Source organism: Sceloporus occidentalis, unplaced genomic scaffold (assembly GCF_023333645.1).
Source record: "Sceloporus occidentalis isolate IW3139 unplaced genomic scaffold, rSceOcc1.0.p SCAF_9, whole genome shotgun sequence".
Classification (NCBI taxonomy): domain Eukaryota; kingdom Metazoa; phylum Chordata; class Lepidosauria; order Squamata; family Phrynosomatidae; genus Sceloporus; species Sceloporus occidentalis.
Genome location: NW_028316989.1, coordinates 9463399 through 9485568, shown reverse-complemented (window position 1 = coordinate 9485568; position 22170 = coordinate 9463399). Strand labels below are relative to the sequence as shown.

The window sequence follows — 22170 nt, the reverse complement described above, 5'->3', positions numbered from 1 at the left end:
TGATGATGATGATGATGATGATGATGAGTCCAGAAACTCATCTCCAGCCCCACATTTCAAATGAGCAGAATTTCTTCCTGTCCATTTCCTTCACTACTTTCACAACCATACATAGAAATTGGGCTGGCAGAGAAGGGAGGGCATATTAAAAAGATTTTATCCTTGGACAGAATCTGTTAACAAACCTATTGTCACCTGTTTGCCTGTGGTTGCCTTCAAACATGTCCTTTGAATACTAGTACGTTTCTTAGAATCGTACTTAGAATGAGACCAGAAAGTTCAAACAATCACATTGAATTGTTGGTATTCAGATGGCAGTATCTGCATCTGCATCTCACATCTTTGGTCAGCTCTTGGAATCCCATCAAATGGATATCAACTTGCTAAGAACTGGATGCCATATTAATTTTCCCATGATGCTCCAGAATGTATTTATGTCAGGCATTTTGGGGAGGCCTTGTACACAAATTAAAATGCACATTCACCTCCTTGTGCACAAAGCCTTCAGAATGCAGTGGATGTGTTTTCCTAAAATAAGTCCCACTCAAATAAATGCAGACTTTGTCTAAGAAAGTATATGTGCATGCACACATATACAAAGACTGCATCTTTAAAATGAAAATGTTATGTCTGATCTCATACATACACTATTAGCATACCATTTAAAAAGATGTAAGAAATTTTAAAAAATAAATAAAATTAAGCCAACCAAAAGTCAAACATAAACTGAAATCCTTCCTCAGGTCTTGCAAACTCAGGGCCATAGCTTCCTTGACTGAACCAAAACACCTGTAGTGTGCTCTTCTTCTTTTTTTACTATCTTCCAGTTTGCCAAGTGTTATTGTCTCACAATATGCCCAAAATACTAGTCATATTTGCTTCTAATATTTTAGAACTTTTATTTTAATATTAAATATTTTAATCTTTGTTGTACCCCACCTCAAGCCTTGGGTAAGAAATCAAATGAGGATGAAGATTAGAGTTCAGATTTATTGGCTCTAATAGCCACTTTACGTGTTTTAGCAGTCCAGAACTCTTCTCCAGCACTACATTTCAAATGAGTTGAATTTCCTCCTGTCAGTTTCCTTCACTTTCCAACTTTCACAACCAGATATAAGCATTATTATTCACATGCAGGTGTTCAGTATATACTTGTATACCAGAGGGATAAAAGTGGAGGTGCCATGAGCAAGCATACAGTGCCTGGATATGTGAATTCCTCTAAAGACCGTCTCATGTTCGGTGTAATGGTCCACTTGTGGTTTATAAGCACATTCAGCTGAACACACTTACCAGCCACCTGAAAACTGAGACTGTTGTCTTATCAGGCTTCCTGATTGCAAAAAATGTTTGTAGGAATGCTCTGTCAAATGTACTATCAACGCCCAGCAAACCTTCATGACGAACCAGAACCTGAGGACTTGGGAAGAACTTCAGCTCCCACAACTCCTCATATAGTGTGGCCAGAAGCCATGCTGCCTTGGGGAGTCTGGGAGGCATAATCTAAAAACATGATTTCTTCAAACTCTGTACTCTACCTAGAAAAGAATTGCACATCTGTGTGCATATGCCCCAGATGCCTGTGAACTCTATGCTTGCCACACTTTTAGTCCTCACATGTACAAACTGAACACCTGGAAATATCAATAATCTTTTAATAAATGAGCCCTATCATGTTTGTCCATCGGATGTGATCAGTCAATTTGTTGAGTGGTGCTAAAGACACTTGTGTGTTCCTGAATAAGTCAATACTCTTTCACTTGTGAACAATTTCTAAATATGCTGCCAATCATAAACAAAATAACGCTTGTTGTGTCTGTCCTAACCCTTTAAATGTGATGTGTTTATGGGGGGGGGGGGGAGGGAGTCAGCCAGAAGAGTCTTTGGGGTCTTTGTTGGAGGTAGAAGGATGCTTCTTGTTCACCCAGTTTTCTACACTTTAAATAAATACACCCAAGTTAAAGGACAAGACAGTGATTCAGATCCAACCATTTTGGCCTGATCCTTATTTGTAAGAGACAGCTGGGTTGCATATGAGATCATTTACCCAAAGATGACAATGTAGTTCTATGTCTTCTAGTACAGTTGTACAACCCACTGCATATCCTTCTCTCTCACCACATCCAATACAAAGACATGAGGCTGGATGGAATATATTTAGTATTACCTGATTGATTGATTGATTGATTGATTGATTGCTGCCCATAGATTTCAGCTGTCTTCCTAAAACCCTGTTGTAAAATCTTATCATTTGCCAGGTGGAGCCCTTTACCAGCCTGTAACTATGGTAACGTCTCAGGGCCAGGTGGTAACCCAAGCAATCCCACAAGGGGCCATTCAGATCCAGAACACGCAGGTAAGGCTGAAGGAACTGGAAGCCAGGGAGGAGGGTGACCATGGGACTTCCTTATTTTGACATCTTCAGTATGGGAGGAAGCATCTAGGGTCTAATGAACTTTACAGCTTTCAAATCGAGAAGGTCTCAAAGGGGGGGAACATGGTATAGACCTCTTCAGCAAGCTATGAATGGCCAGTTTGAATACAAAGCTATTTCTCAGCAAAGGATGACACTTTGAGGAATATATGTAGATAGTGCTATATCTTGGAATGCAAGATGCAAGTGGATTCTCTCCCCCCCCCCTGCTCTTTTCAAGAAAACTATGGACCCAAACAGACAGGCCAAAGTAAAGCTACTTCAGGTCACTTTGGAGGTATGTTATTTAAATGCTACATACTTCCTAAGAGGCTGGATGCCACGTCAAAGCTACACTCCAGTTCCAAACTTCTGGCCTTTTAAGAAGCATGCAGCATTTAAATAGCATACCTCCAAAGCGACCCGCAGTCTGTCTGTTTGGGCCCAAAAACACCTACAGAAAAGACTGGATTGGAGTCTTTATCACAGAAGGAACCATCTAGCATTTTTCATATGTTTTCTTTCTGTAGCAGTGAAAAAAACTTTTTGGCATAATGATATATCGCTGGTCTTTATGATTTGTTTGTATATACATCCTCCACCTGACTCTCCTAGAAATTCTAATAAAATATAGACCACCACTAAGCTGACCTTCCTCAGGTCAGATGTATTTCAGCAAGATCAAATTTCCCTTTCTCCGGTTAATTGAGACCCAAATGAATTGTTTGCTTGATACTTAGCATACAGTTATCCACATATCACATTTTCCCCCGTACTAATTTCTAGTGTGGGAAGAATGGTCTTTGCAGGAAATGGGAGCAAAATTGCAGCCTACACACAGCTAGGGAACAGGTCCCCTTTGGATTCTGTTGGGTTTGGAAAAACAGGGTTCATCTGGATATGATGCACAAGAAGAATATGAGACAGTCAGACCAAAGACAGACATTTAAATATGCAGAAAATTCTATTGTGGCTAATAAATCCATGCTGTAGGAATTTGTCATTATTTGACACAAAAGCATTTATTTCAAATAAGAATGAAAAACACATTTCCATTTCTGCTTGCAGGGGAGAGGGGTGAGTTTTCCTATCACCAAGCTGAAATAAATAAATGTTAATGTACTAATTATCTCTATGTAAATTATCTCTATGTAAATGAACCAACAACACCTCACCTAATGATGCTCAAACGTAAATAATCTTAAAACAGAGGAAGAAAATGTAACCATAGAATCGTGGTCCAAATGTGTTTCGTGGTCTGAGCACACATTGAACTGACCTTTAATGTAACAATATGGTGTCGAAAACATTTGTCTTACTTGTTTGAAAATTTTAGTTACCAAAGCAAGAGAAACAACTGTCAACCTGTATTTGGAATCGTTTGTAAAAGGTATCAGGCCTCAAAGTAACATAGCTATTCCTTATGTTGTATCATATCATGTAGCTCCACCCAGAGGTGATGTTGGGATGAGAGTGCAAACCAGTACCAAAGTAGCCATAACAATACCACCATGTTTCCACGATTAAAAAGCAAAACAACAAATTGTTACCTTTTTTAACAATGGAGACATATAAATAATTGAGATCTTCTTGTAGCAAGGAATGGTGTTCCATGCTAGTTTCCTCACCTCTGTTTTGCATGTGGAAATCCTTGCCTGCTTCTTGAAATGTGTCCTAGTTATTCTCCCCTGTCCTATTTTGTATTAATGAGAAGCAAATCATACAAGGCTTAGGATTTTGGGGTGTATTTTTTTTTAAGAGCAAGCATTGATGCCATTTCTTACTGAGTCAGCACTTGTGGGAATGTGATAGCACCTGATCAGTTCTTTTTAAATCTCCCTGGCTCTCTCTCTCCATTTTTTTTTTTCATTTTAAAAAAATGAATATCAATTTTTTAAAAATCTTGAAAAAGGCACTGGCAGAATTGTTCTATCCCAGGTTCCTATCCAAGCAGGGATAAGGAGGCAAAAAAACAAAACCTGAATCTCCATTCTTTTTAATGTCTAAAAGCTGTTGCTAGCTCAGATCTTAGAGTGAAATTGATCAGATCTGTTGAATACAAGTATGCTGGGAATATTGTGGCACTGGCGAAGCCCTGGACAAGGACTCCTAATGTTATTTCTGTATTGCCTGGGTAATTTATTCAGCCCAGGCCTTGCAATACATCCCAAGCGGCACCTGGGGGAATCATTTATACCTGACACAGGGCTGCCATCCTGATGTTTAATTCATGCAGGAGAAATGTTTTTTATGAAGGACCTTAAAAAAAGTATGTGTGTGTTAAAAAAAAAGCCTTGACGTTGAAACTCCAGTTTCCTGCAACCTCATTAAAACTTCTCTCTTTCTGCTTCCCAAGATCTTTGAATCTTCTTTTCTTTTTATCTGCTGCTCTTTTTCAAGACAAGAAGATGTTTCTTTGCTGTCTTGTGAATAATCCTATTGAGAATTGCATATTTTTAAAACCGATTAACTGACTGAAGGGTGTTTTAAAGCTATTTATTAGGACGCAACTTCTATTGAAATCAAAGGGACTAGAAGCTGTTTTGCACCGGTGGCAATCACCTTGAGCTGGTCTGCATCTGTTCATGTACACACATGCATGAAATGAATGGTACAGAAGCCCCTCTGCTTGAGTTGCAGGGTGGCATTGTCAACAGCTAGACAATGATGATTGGGGTGGAAGGAGTGTCAAGGCATAATAATAATAATAATAATAATAATAATAATAATAACAACAACTTTATTTATATACCGCCCTTCGAAACATCAGGGCGGTTTACAGCATAATTCCCTATTTATTTGAAGGCAACCACTGGTTGAAGGACTGCCCAGTTCTAGGTCTGTGTCAGGTGGCACAGCTGTTAAAGGCCAGTACTGCAGCCACAAGGTTGTGAGTTTGATCGTGAGGGCTCCAAGGTCAACTCGGCCTTCCATCCTTTCATAGGTTGGCACTAAGCTTGTTTGGGGGCTATTGGCTTACATGTTATAAACCACTTAGACTGAGATTGCTTAGTTCAGTATTAAGTGATATAGAAATGTAAATGCCATTGCTATTGCTAAGTCCAAATTTCAGTTTTTTGAGAGAGGAAGATCAGGGCCTTTGAGGTTGTCCATCAGCTGTTAGCAAGTGGACAGCAGAGTGAGCAGTAGCCAAACATGTCAACTGGTCACAGTCTTCCACTGTTGCTTGCATTTGTTGAGAAAGAAGATGTCTGTCTGTACCTGGGTAAGTTTCTTGATGAGGTTAATGGATTTCTACTCCATTTGGCTAAATTTGGTGCTTTCTTAAGTAAGGAATATCTAAGGTTTTAGGTAAGGAATATCTTAGGTTTTCCTAGGTAAGAAATGCTAAGAGATTGCTTGCTATTGCCTTTCTCTGTAATATAAATCACAGCACCTGGTATTTCTTGGCAGTCCTCTATCCAAGTACTAACCAGGCAAGTTAGCCAGAACCTTCTCAGCTTCCAAGATCAGATGAGATGTGGTGCCTTCAGGTTACAATACATCTAAATTCTAAATTTAAATCTTTACATATAAATTAAGATATGCAAATTTGTTTCCTCTTTTGTCCCCCTCTTAATCAGTGCATCTCCTCTTTTTTGGCCATGTGTAAGTGGTCATCTTAGTTGACATAAAGCCATCCATAATAAAAATGTTGACAATACTTTCAAAAATGAATAGCCTTTGGCCATAGTGTGGAAAATTGTGACTGAAGAACCTGTTTGCTGCTGCTCTGTCTGTTGTCCAGATACTAACTGATAGCTACTTCACTTCTGCTATCCTTTCATCTGGCGGTTTAGCAAGTTCTTCAAACATAGGAGTGCCCACATAAAGAAGGGCACATGGTCATTCAATCTTCCCCTTCCACCCCAAACACACATATACTGCTGAAATGAAAAGGATTTATGGTATATAAGAGGGAACTAGAAGCAGGTGGCTTCTAGGTGGCATTAGGTAGACTGAGGGAGAGATGAAGAACTAGAGGACAGAGCTATAGGAATCACATGGCCTGCTATGCTATGCTATCACTACTATCATGGAAAGAGTCAGTCAGTCCCATCATGTCATATACAAGGATGCCATCTTAATGCCTTAGCAACAAAAAGTAATGGGATGCACCTGTCTGCAGGTCTTTTTAACTGCTATTTTTGGCCATGCATCATGGGAATTTGTATTTTTATACTTTCCCAAAACTACAGTGATCCATGATCCCTGGAAGGAAATGATAGTTTCTGGGAATGTGGTGCTAACTAGAAAGGCCTTGTGAGGCATCTTCTGTGTAAAAGTCAACCTTCCTAACCATTTCTTACCATTCCTTTCTCCAAGATATTGTAAACTCAGAAAAGAGTGGAATGAAAACCTCAGCATCTCATTTTCATTACATATCTCCAGATCCTGCCTGCTTTTTCTTCCTGTCCTTGTTTTCCACTAAACTGTGAAGTTTTGTGTAAATTTTTTCCTGTGCTTATTTTTAATGTGTTTTTCACACCTCTCTGCTATTGACTACAGCTTGTTTGTGCGCACTTTTTCATCTGTGCACATTTTAGCTGTTTGCATTTTTAAAGGTGCACATTGTTTTGTGTACACTTTGGCCTTAATCCAGTTGCTAGTCACAACTAGGGTTTACCCATGGAATCAGGCTGACTAGTCTCACTGAGTTACATAGTCATTGACCTATCATTCAACCACTGATTCAGTGTTTTTATTCTCGTTGGAATTAGCATAGTTCTGGTGCCACAACAAATTCCATAGCATTGAGCCATGGCAGTTAAAGCAGGATCAACGCAAATTATTTCGGCAGTGCGGATGCAGCGGTAGACACAGGAGAAGAGGGTATTGATCTCTCTTTAAAAACAAATTCCAAGTAAACATTGCAATCCCTTGTGTTAGTTTTGCTCTTGCCTCCGAACAGCACAATACTCACAGTAGCTTCATGGAGCCACCATGAAATCGGACTGACTTGTGAATTCAGTCACCATAGCAACCCTGGCTCTTCTCTTTTTTCTTTTCCCTTTTTTACCTGCATTGTTGTTTAAGCTTTTCTTTCTTTCCCTCCCTGCCCTGTAGGTTAACCTGGATCTGACCTCTCTTCTTGACAGTGAAGATAAAAAGTCAAAGAACAAACGGGGAGTCCTGCCAAAACACGCCACAAATATCATGCGCTCCTGGCTTTTTCAGCATCTTATGGTGAGAGAAGTCAACAAGTGTGTCTGAGAGATTAACCCCTTGGGATCATTTTCCATTAAGGAGAAGCCAGTCTTGAAGGGTGCTCGCTGTTTGTGTTGATGAAGTGCTTTGCTTATCTGGGATCATAAGCACAAAACCTCTTCATAATAGTCAGGAAAGAGAAGGCAAGAAAGGCTTAAGGCTTAAGGCGCACGCACAGTGCTCTTTACCTTGTGGATTTGAGATAAAATTAGGCAGCTCATCCCTAAGGATTCACTTTCGTTATGCAGGAGGACAAGAAATGACTTGCACTGCTGCAGCTCAAGCACATAATAATCCTGGCAAATGGGGTAGAGGTGGTCTGCTGTGGGAATTCATGAGGAATACTGTTTAAGTCTGACACTTTTAAGGCTCAGGAATCCTCACATTCATGGACAGCTGAAGAAAACATGCATGTTTCAAAAGTGCATATAGGAAAACGATGTTTATAACACTGCTTAAATGTGTTGGGAATATGTTCAAGCAAAGTGCACCATTTCAACCGTAGGTGAAGAACCTCAGGAGTGAATCTGGCCTTCCTAAAGCTCCCACCTCACCTATGGGTTCCCCAGATAGCCATGTAAGCTTCCTCATCCCCATTAGTAGAGGGTGTCTCAGCTTTTGTACAGGTTTTCCCATTTGAAAATGTTGAAATGCCTTTGCTCTGGTGCCATGACAAACTACCATTCCCAGAATTCCATAGCACTGAGCCATGGTAGTGAAAGTGGGGTCAAACAAGATTATTTCTGCAGTGCAGAGGCAAGCCAAAGTGTTAAATATTACACTAGTTAACCACTTAGACCATTTTGTTTTAGTGATAGTATTCCTCTGCCCCTCACCTAATCTCTGTTGAATCTGTCTTAGAAACAATAGCCAGCCCTAGTAACACCACTGACAATATCTATGGAGATGATCAGACAGGGGAGCAAACCCCGTCCTTATCTCGTCTGTGACAGCGATTGCGCAAAAGACATTTATACATTCATGCTGCTCCTATCATTAAACTGTCAGTGAAGTGGAATTGCATTAACGCATTCTTCCGTTAATACAAAATGAAGGGCAAGGATGGGACAATTCCACTTCAATGATGGGACAATGACAGGATATGCATGATTTCATATGAAAGTCTTTCACACGATCGTGCTCAATCGCAGTTTAATGATGGGACACAGACAGGATAAGCGCAACTTCATATGAAAATCATTTTATGATCACGCTATAAGGAAAGGAAAAGGACTGGACAAGGACATCTCATCCCCCTTCTGATAATCTCCTATGTTTACTGGCCATCTGAGTTCCAAGAGAGTACAAACATGAAAGTATAGTTACTTGCATTTTGGAAAATACTGGGTTAATTTAAATTGATTAGGGGAAAGAGAATGAATAGTATTTCGTATGAGAGTTATAGTGCGCAAATACAATTTCAGAATACTTTTCACTATATGTCTGTTTTTTAAAAAAAAGATTAAGAGAAGGTAGGAGAGATGAAGAAAACAAATCGTTTAGTCTCAAAAGTAAAAGAAATCCACTCAAGGATGGGAATAAAATGTTGCAACTCTTGCTGCAAATTGCCAGAAAGCAGTCCAGGACAACAGAAACACTGTATATTTCTTTAAATATACTGAGAACGGTTGTGTTGCACAGAGGGGTGGGATTATTATTATTATTATTATTATTATTATTATTAACTGCAGCAACAAATACTGCAAGCTTCCAAAGGTTTTGCTGCATCTGGAAAAGCCCTTTGTCCCTGCTACCAGGACATCCCAATTATTTGCAGGTTTTTATTTTCAAAATTATACTTTTTATAGTGACCAAAACGTTTCCTGAAAGCTCTTTAATGGTCCTTCCTTTTGACTTACTGGTTGCTTTCCCCAGCCCTCTTAAGAGCTTTTTCTTCATCCTCAGCTGAGGTAGTCAGAGGAGTTCACTTGACCAGTTAGTGTTCACATAGTGACTGTGGTTGAAGTATCACAACCTTAGATCATTAATCAGATTCAATAGTGAGGAGAATGCTTTCTGAACTGCTGACATGGAAGCCCTCAACCAGCTGGACCACTCATTGCCCTCATTCACCCATTTTAGAGCAAACAGGGACAGGAGGAGATAGTATTTTGCTGCTACAAACTTTGTTTTCTGTTGTTTACCAAAACAAGGTCTTCTTTTAGGTTCAGCACCAGTGTTACCAGGTTAGTCACAAGCCAGGCCCTGAGATTTCAAGGGATAGATGGGGTTTTTACCTTAAGCTACTCTCACCCATCCACCCAAAAAAAAAAAAATGAATTAAAAATTGCTGAAATGGGAGAAGCAGGAGCCCTTTAAGGATGTCTCAAAATTTTACAAAATGTACCTCCACACGTTGCTTCTGAACCTTACTAGTTGCATAAATAGTGGGCTCTGAGAATGCAGAAAATGGAAGGAATGAAACAGGAACCAAAAGAACATTGGGAGCAGGCGTCAGAAATTAGAACAGAGCCACAAAACGTCTAATTCACAAAACCAAGTGCCACCCAGCAAGCATGGTTTGTGTCCCATCATAAACCTCTTGTTCTTAAGTCTGTCTGTGCCTACAAAAACAGAGTTTGAGATTTGCAAAACTGAATTTTTGAAATTCTTCCATTTGATTTTTGCAGAGGGTTTTTCCCCCTTCGGCTGGCATTCAGTTGAACAGTTACAAATGCATAAGCTAGATTTACACATTCATAACTATGCAATATTCATGTTCACGGTTATGGAACTTTTGTCTTGATCAAAAAATCCCTCCCACCAAAACTAGGCAGTAACTGCTCCAAGAGAAGGGCCTAGTTATTGGGGTATGGATGGTATGGATGGATGATGTATCCACCTTCACGCCCATCCAACCTGAAAGCAAAACTGAAACAAGGAACTGAGACAGGAGTCCTTCTTCTGATTGACACAGTCTTACTCATGGAGATGTCATCTACCCACACCTTGATCACCAACAGAAAGGACCACCATCTCTTGGAGCAACTGCTCTCTGGTAAAGTAGGTTGTGGGAGGCCAGGCCAAGAAAAGCCAGTTAGGTATACTTAACCAAGTAGTCAATGCAAAATACTGGCCATTGTTTTTAGCAATACGTATTTTAGCAATCCAGTATTGTCCAATAGGCATGATAGACGATTCTTCCTGAGTTTTTAAAATTGAGTTAGTATAATACAAATTCCAATTTCTGTTAACAAGTCTTTGTGTATAAAAGTACAAGGTCCCTCAAAGCTAAAGAAATGGGAAGTGGTCCAAGAGATTTATTTTGAAGTGTCTTCAAGACCTTGCTGTACAAGAATGCATAATTGTTGTAGTCGCCCACCCACAACTGTCTTCCTGGCAAATCCTCAAATTACCACTTCATCAACACTAAAGGGGTGTTAATAAATCATAAGGAATTTGGACCCTGTTTTTTAAAGGGAGTTTCTCTTTACTATCACAGTGATCCACCTGGGAAATTGCCATATATGAAAATGGAAGATGGTGCCAGAAATAATGGGAGGCGAAGCCAGAGCAACGAGGCCCAAATAATTCTGAATGTGTTCCCATCTTCTCCCGAATGACAATGCTTAGGGAACAGTACAGTTCCTTAACATGTAATTAAATTAAGAGTTGTTCAGTAAGTTCAGCATGCACCTGGTGACAGCATCCTTCCTCCTTGATCTATTATTGTGTTTTAAACTTGAAAGTGGGAAATTCTGCTGTTATATATGAGCAGGTAGCAATTGTTAGGCAGGCATCAGTGCAGCATGATACCCACCAATTATGGTGACAAAGTTTTGATCCTACTCCTGTGTCTGAACACCTGCTCACAAGAGGTATCTGGGCTTAGTAGTAAGAGAAGTTCAAGCCTACTTAATTCCATATATTCCTTACTCTTCTCAAAGAGATGGCACCAGACCATTGTGAGTCTGAAGAACATCCAAAAGCAAAGGACTCATTTTAGCTCTTAAGGTGCTGCACCATCACTCATATGACATACATCATGCATATGATGTGTACATCACATAAATGGTCTAGACTGGTAGATTATAACTGCACATAGGAATATCTATATGCAATTTCTATTCAGTCTGGAATTTACTTGTGTGTTCTATTGGACAGAAGGTTCAGTTTCTCTGGGAAATAAAACACTATGCTGGAAGGCATCAAGTTGGGGAAGAGTGCTCTAAATGATTATAAACATCACCAGTGGTGGAAGACTTGCACCCCGCTAAACAGTAGCACTTTTGCGTGAAGCATATGAGATAGTTGTTTAAACTGTGCACTCCTTTGTACCTCAGCATATTTGCTTCATATCTGTTTTAATTATTTCTGGGTCAGACAGAGAAAGCACAGTTCTTAAGCTGGTCCAAAAGTTGGGGGGGAGCTAATCTTTATGAACTCTTTGGCACCTATTTTGTCTATGTCAATAATATTTAAAGCATGCCCATATTTTGCAACTACTACAATTTCTTCATTGAAAGAACTCTGTCCTTCAGCTAAGCCCCCCACCTTCACCACCAGTACTCTGTTTGGGGTGAAGATAGTTAGAGGGAAGGAAATTGAGGGATATTTTCAAGGAATTCATATTCCTGTAGGTTTTTTTGTGAGTTTTTCAGGCTATTCCTATATTTAGGACTCTGTCTGCCACCTAGTGCCCAAGAGAGAAATTCCTATCAGGATACTTGAGTTTTCAACTTTTGCCTGTCTTCTGATTTTGTGAGTATATACACACCAATCCATAATGAAAGAATTCCCATTCACAGTAGCCTTTTTGCAGGTGCACAAAGTTTGGAACGGTGACCATACATCTCTGCAAATATTTGCTGTGATGGCTTCATTGCCCATTTCAGGCTTCCTCATTCAAATGTGTTGATCCTCCAGCATCTTGCTCCCATCCTTGGTTGCAGATAGATCTATCCATATTTCCTCAGCTCAGTAATTTGCATGCTTATCTGTCAGAGGTGAGCAAATGGTAGTTGTGGTCCCCTGGTAGATGTTTGGGTGTTACACTTAATTAAAACAATCTCCATTGTTTTATAACAGAAGCCACAAAATGCATACCCTCCAACTGTCCCAATTTGGCAGAGACAGTCTCAATTAATCTTTTGTCATCCAATTTTTCAGCCACTTTAAAAATGTTCAATTTATTCCCCTTCTCTCATTTTCCCCCTTTGTCCTCAGCTTGTTTAAATTGCTGCAAATTGAGTTCAGTGTACAAAAGTAGTTTGTACTCATTTAACAATAGAGTCAACATGGTGTGGTGGTTTGAGCGTTGGACCACAACTCTGGAGATCAGGCTTGGCCATGGAAACCCACTGGATGATATTGGCTCTTGCTAAAGGGGGTGGGGGCATTGCTATTTCATTTCATTCTATCCCACAAGGGAAATTTTCCTTCAGTCCCCAAATTTCTAGCATTGAAGTAACTGAACATTTCATTTGAGCAAATAGAGTTTGGGCATCAAAAGAAAAGGGATGGTCAAAGTTACCAATTCAATGTGAACACAGCAAATAGAAGAGTTCTAGATGTGAATAGTTTTCAGCATCTCATTTTCTGCAGTGTTAGAAATGTGGGGACTAAAGGAAAATTTTGTTTTGGGGGCAGGTACAGTTCTCATTTGGAGAGGTGATGCCCTCATTTTATGCATGCCTTTGGAGCTACATCCCCGAGAAACTGGAAAGGCTATAAAATATAATGTGGAAAGCAATCTTGCATTAAACATATCAGGGTCTACCCTTCTCCATGACTCATTTCTTTCATTTGTAAGTCTGTGCTGTAGGTAACTAACTATCCTAGAGGTAGGATAGATACTGTCTTTAGGGCTGCATTTTGACATCATTCATTCACAACAGTTGGCTCCAACTTCACAAAGAATTAAAAGGCATTTGGCAGGTTTTCCAGAGCACTATTTTGCACAGCAATTAATACAGATTTATGCAATTAACAATGTTAGAAAGAGACTCTGGGGCATTCTAGGCTTCTTGTCCCAATTATCCCTGAAACTGCAGGACAGAGTAGTTATGGTGTAGTTTTAATCCAAATGCTTTTCGCATTCAGATTTCGGGAGCATGTGCGCATGTATGTGTGCACATGCACATTCATTTAACAATCAATCCAGTGGCCTCTTTTTCAGAGCACAGTAGCAGAGTGTCTCATTTTTCTATTCAGTATTTTTGCCAGGCATATATTCTAAAGGGACATGAAAAGAAAAATGGACGTTTCCACAAGCTTCAAAATATTCCATGAAAATTGGACACTGTTATTTCTATATCTAACCAATTGTGATGTTATATTAACTGATATTATCCCATTCCTGCCAATTGTGAGTGATAACATTTGAATAAAATCCATTTTCATACCATCTTCCAACATTATACAACAAATGAATGGAGGAACAGCAGGATCACATCTACTACGCTTGCACCACAGCATGACAAAAGCACACCCTCCAACATTTCACTGAGACATGTGTGGCCATACAATATCATAGTGTGGTCAAGATGCCAAAAGTTATTAATAAGAAAGAATACACAAGCTAGGGGAGGCTACGGCAGTTTACTTTTGCCTGAGCCTACTGGGAAGGGCAAGATTCTGCTCTTCCTCTTCCCATACTGAATTAATTGAGTGTAAATGACATAAGGAGCCCTGATGGCACAGTGGTTAAATTCTGATACTGCAGCCACAAGGTTGTGAGTTCGATCCCATGAGCTCCAAGGTTGAGAGAAATTGAAATATTATATTTAAATATCCTATTTAAAGTAGGATGGCAGAAGATTAATCAGGGCTGTCCCTGCCAAATCGGGAGAATTGGAGGGTTTGTGTTCCTTCATCGAAAATTCAGAGATCTCTCTTTATTCATTGCAGATCACAGGTGGCCCCTGAACCACATTATTGTATCCCTTGAAGGTCCACTCTTGTCCCCAAAAGCCTTCAAAAATTTTAAATTTTCTTGGCACTTCTTAGATAATTTCCCCAAAACCATGCAGAAAACCGACCAAACATGTGAAAACATCTGAATATACTCGCACACCTACAGACACCGCAAGCCTTGTGCCTCTTCCCAGTGGCTCCATTTTCCTATGCAGTGGCACCATTTTGAGAGGTATTGCAGAGGGAAATTTGTGTATTTGGGCTTCCTGGGGGGGGGTGCAGCTTGTAAGGGGGATCTGGGGGAAGTTGGTCCTGGCCCACCAAAAAGTTGCCCACCTCTGTTGAAGAAGGAAACAAGGCTTGCTTGCCTTCAAGGAAATTCATTCTTCTCTTTACAAGATCATAGTTCGCTGTTTCAAGGTGCAGTCATAGAATCATAGAATTGGAAAAGACCGCAAGGGCCATCCAGTCCAACCACTGCCATGCAGGAACTCACAATCAAACCATCCCTGACTGATGGCCATCCAGCCTCTGTTTAAAGACTTCCAAGGGAGAGAGCAAGCAATAAATCTTTCTGCTCTCAAAGCATCATGCCTGCTTTTTAATTAAATCGCACAGCAGGTAAATAACTGTTCTATTATTTTGTTTTTTTGTTGAGTCAGGGAAAAAAATGAATAGCTCAAAGTCAGTGTGTGAGTCACTGTGAAATCCCAAGGTATTTCTCATTAGAGGGGCCTGGGTGTGGTGAGGGTAGACATTTCAGCAATATGTAGAGATTTGTGTTAGGATCGCCACAAGTCAGATACAACTTGAAGGCATACACAACAACAAGAGCAAAAGTATCATCTGACAGCATAGGGAGACACTGTTGTTGTGAAGCAAATATTCATAGCCATTCTTGGTGTTGTTTCATTCACACTTCTGTCACATACTTGAATGCCCACCTAATAAGGGCCAGACTGGGTTTAATGAGCAGCCGTGTGTATTTATGGACATGGCCGTCTGTTCATGTATAAAGCAAGCATCCTTTTTATAGGGAAATGGAGTGTGTGGGTGAGAGATGCAAAACCACCACCTCTTTAAACCATTTACTTATGAGCCTCCTCCTGTTTAACACCCAAACAACACGATCCTCTCCACGCTTGCAATGGCTAGCTGTACCTATTGAATGTAGCAGGTGCAAATGGGAAAAGTTCATTTCAATGTGTTTTTGAAACATTTATCAAAATTCAATTTTTTCATGGTATTCCACATAGAAAGGACTTCTTTTTTAAAAAAAAAATCAAAATAAGCACATTTCCCATCCCCAGCTCATTTATCCACATATATATTTCTCCCACATGTAATTTTTCCCCCATAAGATGGTTAAGTATTAAAACAAAATGGATGAAAGCCAGATGCATAAAATAGCACTGTGCAGACTGGATAAGTCAGCACAATTTTAAGGATTAAAAATCCTACTAGGGTCAAAATAACCAAACAAAAGCAAGAGGTGGTTTAGCAATTTTGAAACATTGAACAGAACAGAGACTTCAGTCAAGAGATAAGAATAAGAAATGGGAAGAGCAGTAACAGAAGAACTAGACAAGTCATAAGGCCTAGAAGTGCTAAAGACTGCACCTTGATTTCTCAGGAAGAATATTGGAGTGGCAACATTGGTCAGTGAAGCAGCAGCTACATCACTGCTTGCATTCTTCTTCCCTCCTCCTTCCCTTTTCTTTTCCTTTTCTTTTTTCGTGTCATGGCTCTTAGATGAGGAGCTTGCAAAAAGGGGCTGGTCCCCCCCCCCCACACACACACACACACACACTTTTAATAGTTATACAGCACTTAGAAAATGTTATGTGTCTTAAAAGGTTTAACAGTATCAACAGCTACAACAGTACAGTATAACAGTGTAAGTTTGGTGTAACATAAGCTCATCCTCAGCTTCTTCCAGCATTCTAGAACAACAAAAAGTAGTCAAAATACATAAGAAAAGCCAAAATATTTACACCGTTGCAAAACAGTGCTGCTCTAGGCAATGAATCTTACTAGAAATGTACAAACAAAACCCCATAGCCAACTTCCTTACCACAAAAATAAAGAAATCTATTAAGCCACAAGAGATTTTTGATTAGGCTTTGTGTGCTATTCCTTAAATTCCTCACTTCTCAGCTTGCAGCCCTGGAATTTAGTTTACTGCAACAATAACTCAAGTTCACTGTGGGCAATGGCTTAAAATGCCCAATGAGCACTTTTGTTTTCTGCCTAGACAGAAATAACCCATCAGGAAAGCATCATGGGGAAGCAAAATTGCTCCAATATCACTTGCCATAGATTTTTGCTTAGATGTTGTAGCTCCTCAAGGGAGCTTTAAATCAAGAGCAGCTTTTATTAAATGAGAGTCCCTTTATCAGTTTGCATTGCAGAGGCTGGTTACTGACTGAAGGTGGCATCTTTGCAGAGAAATAGAACACTAGAGGCCAGAGATGTGGCTTTTCTTCGGGACATTTCCCAGCGTCTCATAAATGAATCCTTCACCCCAGCATGGAAGTGTCCCTCCTGTTGCTTATGCAGTGGACCCTGACTTTGCAGCTACTACTGTTGCCATCAGCATGACTGTTTTAACTTGACTGCTTTTTGAGAAGACTATGCTTTAGATTCCTATTATGTTTAAAATGATTACATTATGTATACAGAGATGACCATACAGAAACATGAGGAGAAGGAAAGCACTTTGAAAAATACCACATCTGCCTGTGCAGCATTTTTCAGATGATGAGGAAGAGGATGACATGGGAGTTTATCAGACAAGGGGAATTGAAAGTATAATCTGATGGCAATCTGAACGCAATCATGGGATTTAACGTTATTGCGTGATAGACCGCCACACACAAATTTGAGCAATGGGAAGTCAGTCCGAATGCAATCATGTGGTTTCACGTTATTGCTTGATAGACTGCCACACGCAAATTCGGGCAATGGCATGCTATTTTCGTGCAGTGGGGAGTCAGTTCGAATGCAATGCATATTCACATAACTGCGCAAAACTAGCGACTATAAGTAAATGCATTCTGGCTCCACTTTCTTTTCATTCGAATTTAAGAGAAATTCCTCCCGTTTGATAAACTCCACAGCCTGCAAAATGTTCAGATTTGGCAGGGACAATCTCAATGAATCCTCTGACATCCCACTTTTTGAACTGTTTTTAAAATGTCTCTGTTTCTCTCTCCTCCTTGCCCTTCCACTCTTTGTCCTCTGTCATTCAGTTGGCACCTGTCAAGTTCAAAATGCAAAAGTAGTCTACACTCAGTTAACACACTAGGAAGGAGAAGAGAGGAGAGGAAGGGAATCTTGCCCTTCCCAGTAGGCTCTTAGGCCTGGTCTGCCCTGGCCAGGATATTCTGGGTGCAGCTCCTAGTATCCCTTGACCCACAGCTGCCCCTCTTACCTTGCCCAACATTCCCAGACCATGGCAGCTGTCTGCACAGGCATCCCACTGGGCCACCTGACATATCGGCTGCCACGGGCCACTTGCTTCTGAGCTGACTGTAAATGGCTGGGCACCTCATTCTGACTTCAGAACAAGTCATCCATAGTGGGATCATATGCACTGGGAAGCCCATTGGGATGCCCCTGTAGAAAGCTGCCAAGGCATGGGAGTGGAGGGTAACACGTAACTTTTTAAAATGTACTTTAGGTTCTGGTACCTTTTTAAAAGGCTGCTAGATCTGCCTCAGCATGGACCCATATTATTGCTGGAGTCTGTTTGTTTGTTTGCTTGCTTATAGTTTGGTAGGGGGATCTCAAGATATGCTGAAGCTTGCATAGCGGTGAGCTGTAAAGCTTGTTTTTTCAGTAAGCAATATCACCAGGTATCTACAGAGCCTTTGTCCAATATCAAGCCAGCTCACTGCTACCATCTCCTGTCTGAAATGTAGAATAAACTTGGGAAATCTTGCAATGGTTTAACAGTAAAATGTTAAACTATGAGCATACATGAATGTGTGTAATAAATATGCACACTGAACAAAAAATAAAATCTTCATATACTACGTCAAGCGGGGAGGTGCAACATCCAGATGTAAAGGGGCTCACAAGGATAAATAAACTGAGAACCACAGTTTTAAAGGGTTCTTCCTGTCTTGTCTCCAGACGTGCTAGTTCTTATAATATAAAACCTTAGCAGGCAGGTAGTACCAGTTGTTGCTGCCCCTGTATTTATGGTACTCATTTCTGTTCTTTTCGGGGCTCTTCAAAGCAATTTCTTGGATTTGCACTGCGATTGTTCCAAATATATATATTGAGGGCATGGAATTGGTCCTATGTTTTTAAGTCCAATTTTTTTCCTTATGCAGAGGGGCCCTTAGAAGCTGTATAAAGGGAAGGGCTTTGGGCACTGCAGAGAGAAAAACACAGGCATAAGGGAAACATATGCATGAGTATGTGACTGACAGGATGCCATCTATACTGTCATAGTGCACACTTAAAGTTTTTAAGAGAAAGGAGGAATAGAAAGGGATACTTTTTCCCTAGTGTAGCTCAGAATTAAAACAAATCCACTTACAGGTAGGGATGATATGTTGCAGCTGGGAAGTCCCAGAAAACCTTCCAGGACATCAGAAATTTAATTTGGATATTTTTGAGAAAATGAAGAACTGCAGCAACAAATGCTGCAATGTCCAGACAACCTGACACATTTGCCCCACCTGGAGGTGCCCGACATTTTGCAAATTAATCCAAATAATACTATTTAGAAGATCTCTAGATAATTCTTTAAGGTGTATGCAGTGTAATCATAATGGTCCTTCCTTTTCTCTTCAGCACCCTTATCCAACAGAGGACGAGAAGAGGCAGATAGCAGCACAAACAAACCTCACACTCTTGCAAGTCAACAACTGGTGAGTAAAATCATGACCTCCTCATAGGGCATGATTTCCCAACCTTTCACCATTTTGGCCGTCCTCCTCTGTACACGCTCTAGCTTGTCCACATCCTTCTTGAAATGTGATGACCAGAAATGGACATGATATTCCAGGTGAGGTCTGACCAAAGCAGAATAGAGTGGTACTATTACTTCCTGCAATCTAGATACTATGCTTCTATTGATGCAGCTTAGAATTGCTTTGGCTTTCTTTGCTGCCGCATCACATTGCTGACACATGTTCAGCCTGTGGTCCATAGACTCCTAGATCCTTTTTGCATGAACTGCCCTCAAACCAGGTTTCACCCATCCTATATCTGTGCATTTTTTTTGTTTTTTATTTATATACCGCTATTCCAAAGATCATAGCGGTGAACAGCAAGTAAGCTAATTAGCAAGTAAGCTAATTTGCCCCCAACAGTCTGGGTACTCATTTTAGCGACCTCGGAAGGATGCAAGCCTGAGTCGAGCTTGGGCCCTTTTGCTGGTCTTGAACTCGCAACCTTGTGGTTTTGAGTGAATGGCTGCAGTACAGGCATTTAACCACTGCGCCACCAGGGCTCCTTTTCATTTTCACTACCCAAGTGTAATATCCTACATCCCCCCCCCCCCTTGAAGTTCATTTTGTTACTTCTGGCCCAGCTTTCTCATCCGTCAAGGTCATCCCAGACTTTAACCTAGGACCTCAGGACAGTGTACATATAAAATCAGTTAAACAGTTTAAAACTATTCATAATGTAAAACAATCAAAATAATTTACAGAAACTAGAAAGATATTAAACCATTTAACTGGATAAAACAGATTTTAAAAGTTAAAACAGTTTTAAACCTTTTAAATATGATTCTTTTTGGAATAATCAAACCCCAAAGGGATTAATATAAAAAGCCGTCACTAATGTCCTACATCAGCTCCTTCATTACAAATGTGTGGCATCTCCTACAACCATCTCCCAAACCCATCTTCTCAGCCAGCAGCTGCATTCATTGAAGGAGGCCATTTCAGCTGGAAGGAGGATGACATTTCCAGTCAGTAAGAGAGGCTGAGATGAAGAATTGCAACAGAGGTCCTGCTTCTGATTGTCGTAACCTTGTTTGCTGGAAGGAGAAGGCTGGAAATGACATCCTTCTTGAATCCCAGTCACCTGCTGAACAGACCTCTCTCATTTAGTGCTTTTGCTAGCTATTAAGGTGGACGTAAGGAGTGGCGCAGTGCCACAATTGTCACAATGTAGTGTTACTGAATATGGAACATATAGAGATTTATAATTCCAGTTTATGAATCTGAAAGTGTAGTACAGAATACCAGCCTATGTTTCTGCCTTGTGGTGGAATGAAACTAGAACTGGTGCCATTCAGACCTCCAAGAGGAGGGCATTCTACAACTAGAGTGTCACTGCCAAGAAACACAGCCACATTGCAGTCCATTGACATGTTCCCACAGCATTTGGGGAGCTGTGAGGGTTCTTCCACACCTTCCTGCTAGCCATACTTATTGGAATGCCTTGAAAAATGCATCACATCACACTTCCAAAGGATTTCAGAAAATGCATCCAGCAGAAAGTTACATCTCATCACTCCCAAGACATTCTTGAAAAAGAAACTCCTAAGCATTCTGGAAGGTGCAGCGACTGGCAATTTACAAAGAAAATATTGCATCTCTGTGAAAGATGTGGGGGTTCATTAAAAAAAATTGCAAGCCAGGAAAAAAAATGGAAAGCAATCCTAAATTCAATGGGGTAATTTGCACACAACTCCTACATTCAAATACCACACACACATAAAAATCAGTTTTTAAACATGGCTCCCATATTCAAAGGGGTAAATATTTGTAGGAAACTTTTTTCAAAGGGAATGTTAGCCCAACTTTAGCTATTCCCCTCTATATTTTGCCTTGAGGCAGTAGATAATTCCACATTTAGGCAGATCTTCAAAACATGACCAGTTCCAGATCTAACCACATGAGGGCACATTTGGAAAAGAAATGCACCTGTGCAAGTATAAGAAGGAAAAGGCACTTCATGAAAGTGGAAATAAATTCTGCTGTAAATGTGATGTGTGTGCCTTTCTAAACTGATGAAGGCAATTAAAAATGGCCAAATGGCGATCTTGCCTCCTGTGCTTCATATAAAGTGAAAAATAAGTATGATCAGCCATTACATTGAGCAAGGTGAAAAGAGATAAGCCAATAATGACTGGGACTTTCTTGACTGGGATAGACCTAGAACAAAACAGTTTATACATCTCCCTGTTTATCATCAGCACATGACAGTATCATGTATTTCACATAATGAATGAATGAATTTCACACAAAAATAATGTCTTGGCATTAGAACTCCACCCTTTATGCCTTCAAGTTGCCTATCAACTTATGGCAAGAGCATCAATTTCATGGGGTTTTCATAGGCAACGAATATTTGGAGGTGGTTTTGCCAGTTCTTCCCTTTGAAATACAGCCTGTGGTTTTCTTTTGTTGACCCATGTCAGCTAGCATTTTGTTAGTGAATTACGATGGCATAAGGCAGTCCTCAAGCCCTTGTCACTCACCTTTATGATCCCTTCCTAAGCTCTGACCACATAACAACCAAAATCTCCCTTCCCCAAAACATTACCTTGTAAGCAGTAAAGCCCACCCTCACCATACACCATTTCCTCCTTTTTGACAGACACTGCTTAGCCACTCCATATCTTCCTGTGGCCACTAAATGGCCATTGGAGTGCCATAGCAATAGATCAGTAAGTAATGATTGGGTGGTGTTGCAAACAGAGGTGATGAATATTTCCATCTGCA

At 40.3% G+C, this 22170-nt stretch overlaps 1 protein-coding gene across 9 annotated transcripts in view; it reads left to right on the top strand.

Annotated features, from left to right (window-relative positions):
• LOC149306854 (homeobox protein PKNOX2) overlaps positions 1-22170 on the top strand; it is a 262919-nt gene that overhangs the window by 234783 nt on the left and 5966 nt on the right. For all 9 annotated transcript variants that reach the window (XM_089537725.1, XM_089537722.1, XM_089537717.1 and 6 more), the window contains 3 exons: positions 2259-2356; positions 7481-7600; positions 19283-19359. In XM_089537725.1, the coding sequence (XP_089393851.1) occupies positions 2259-2356; positions 7481-7600; positions 19283-19359 (295 nt within the window). The remainder of the gene's footprint in view (positions 1-2258; positions 2357-7480; positions 7601-19282; positions 19360-22170) is intronic.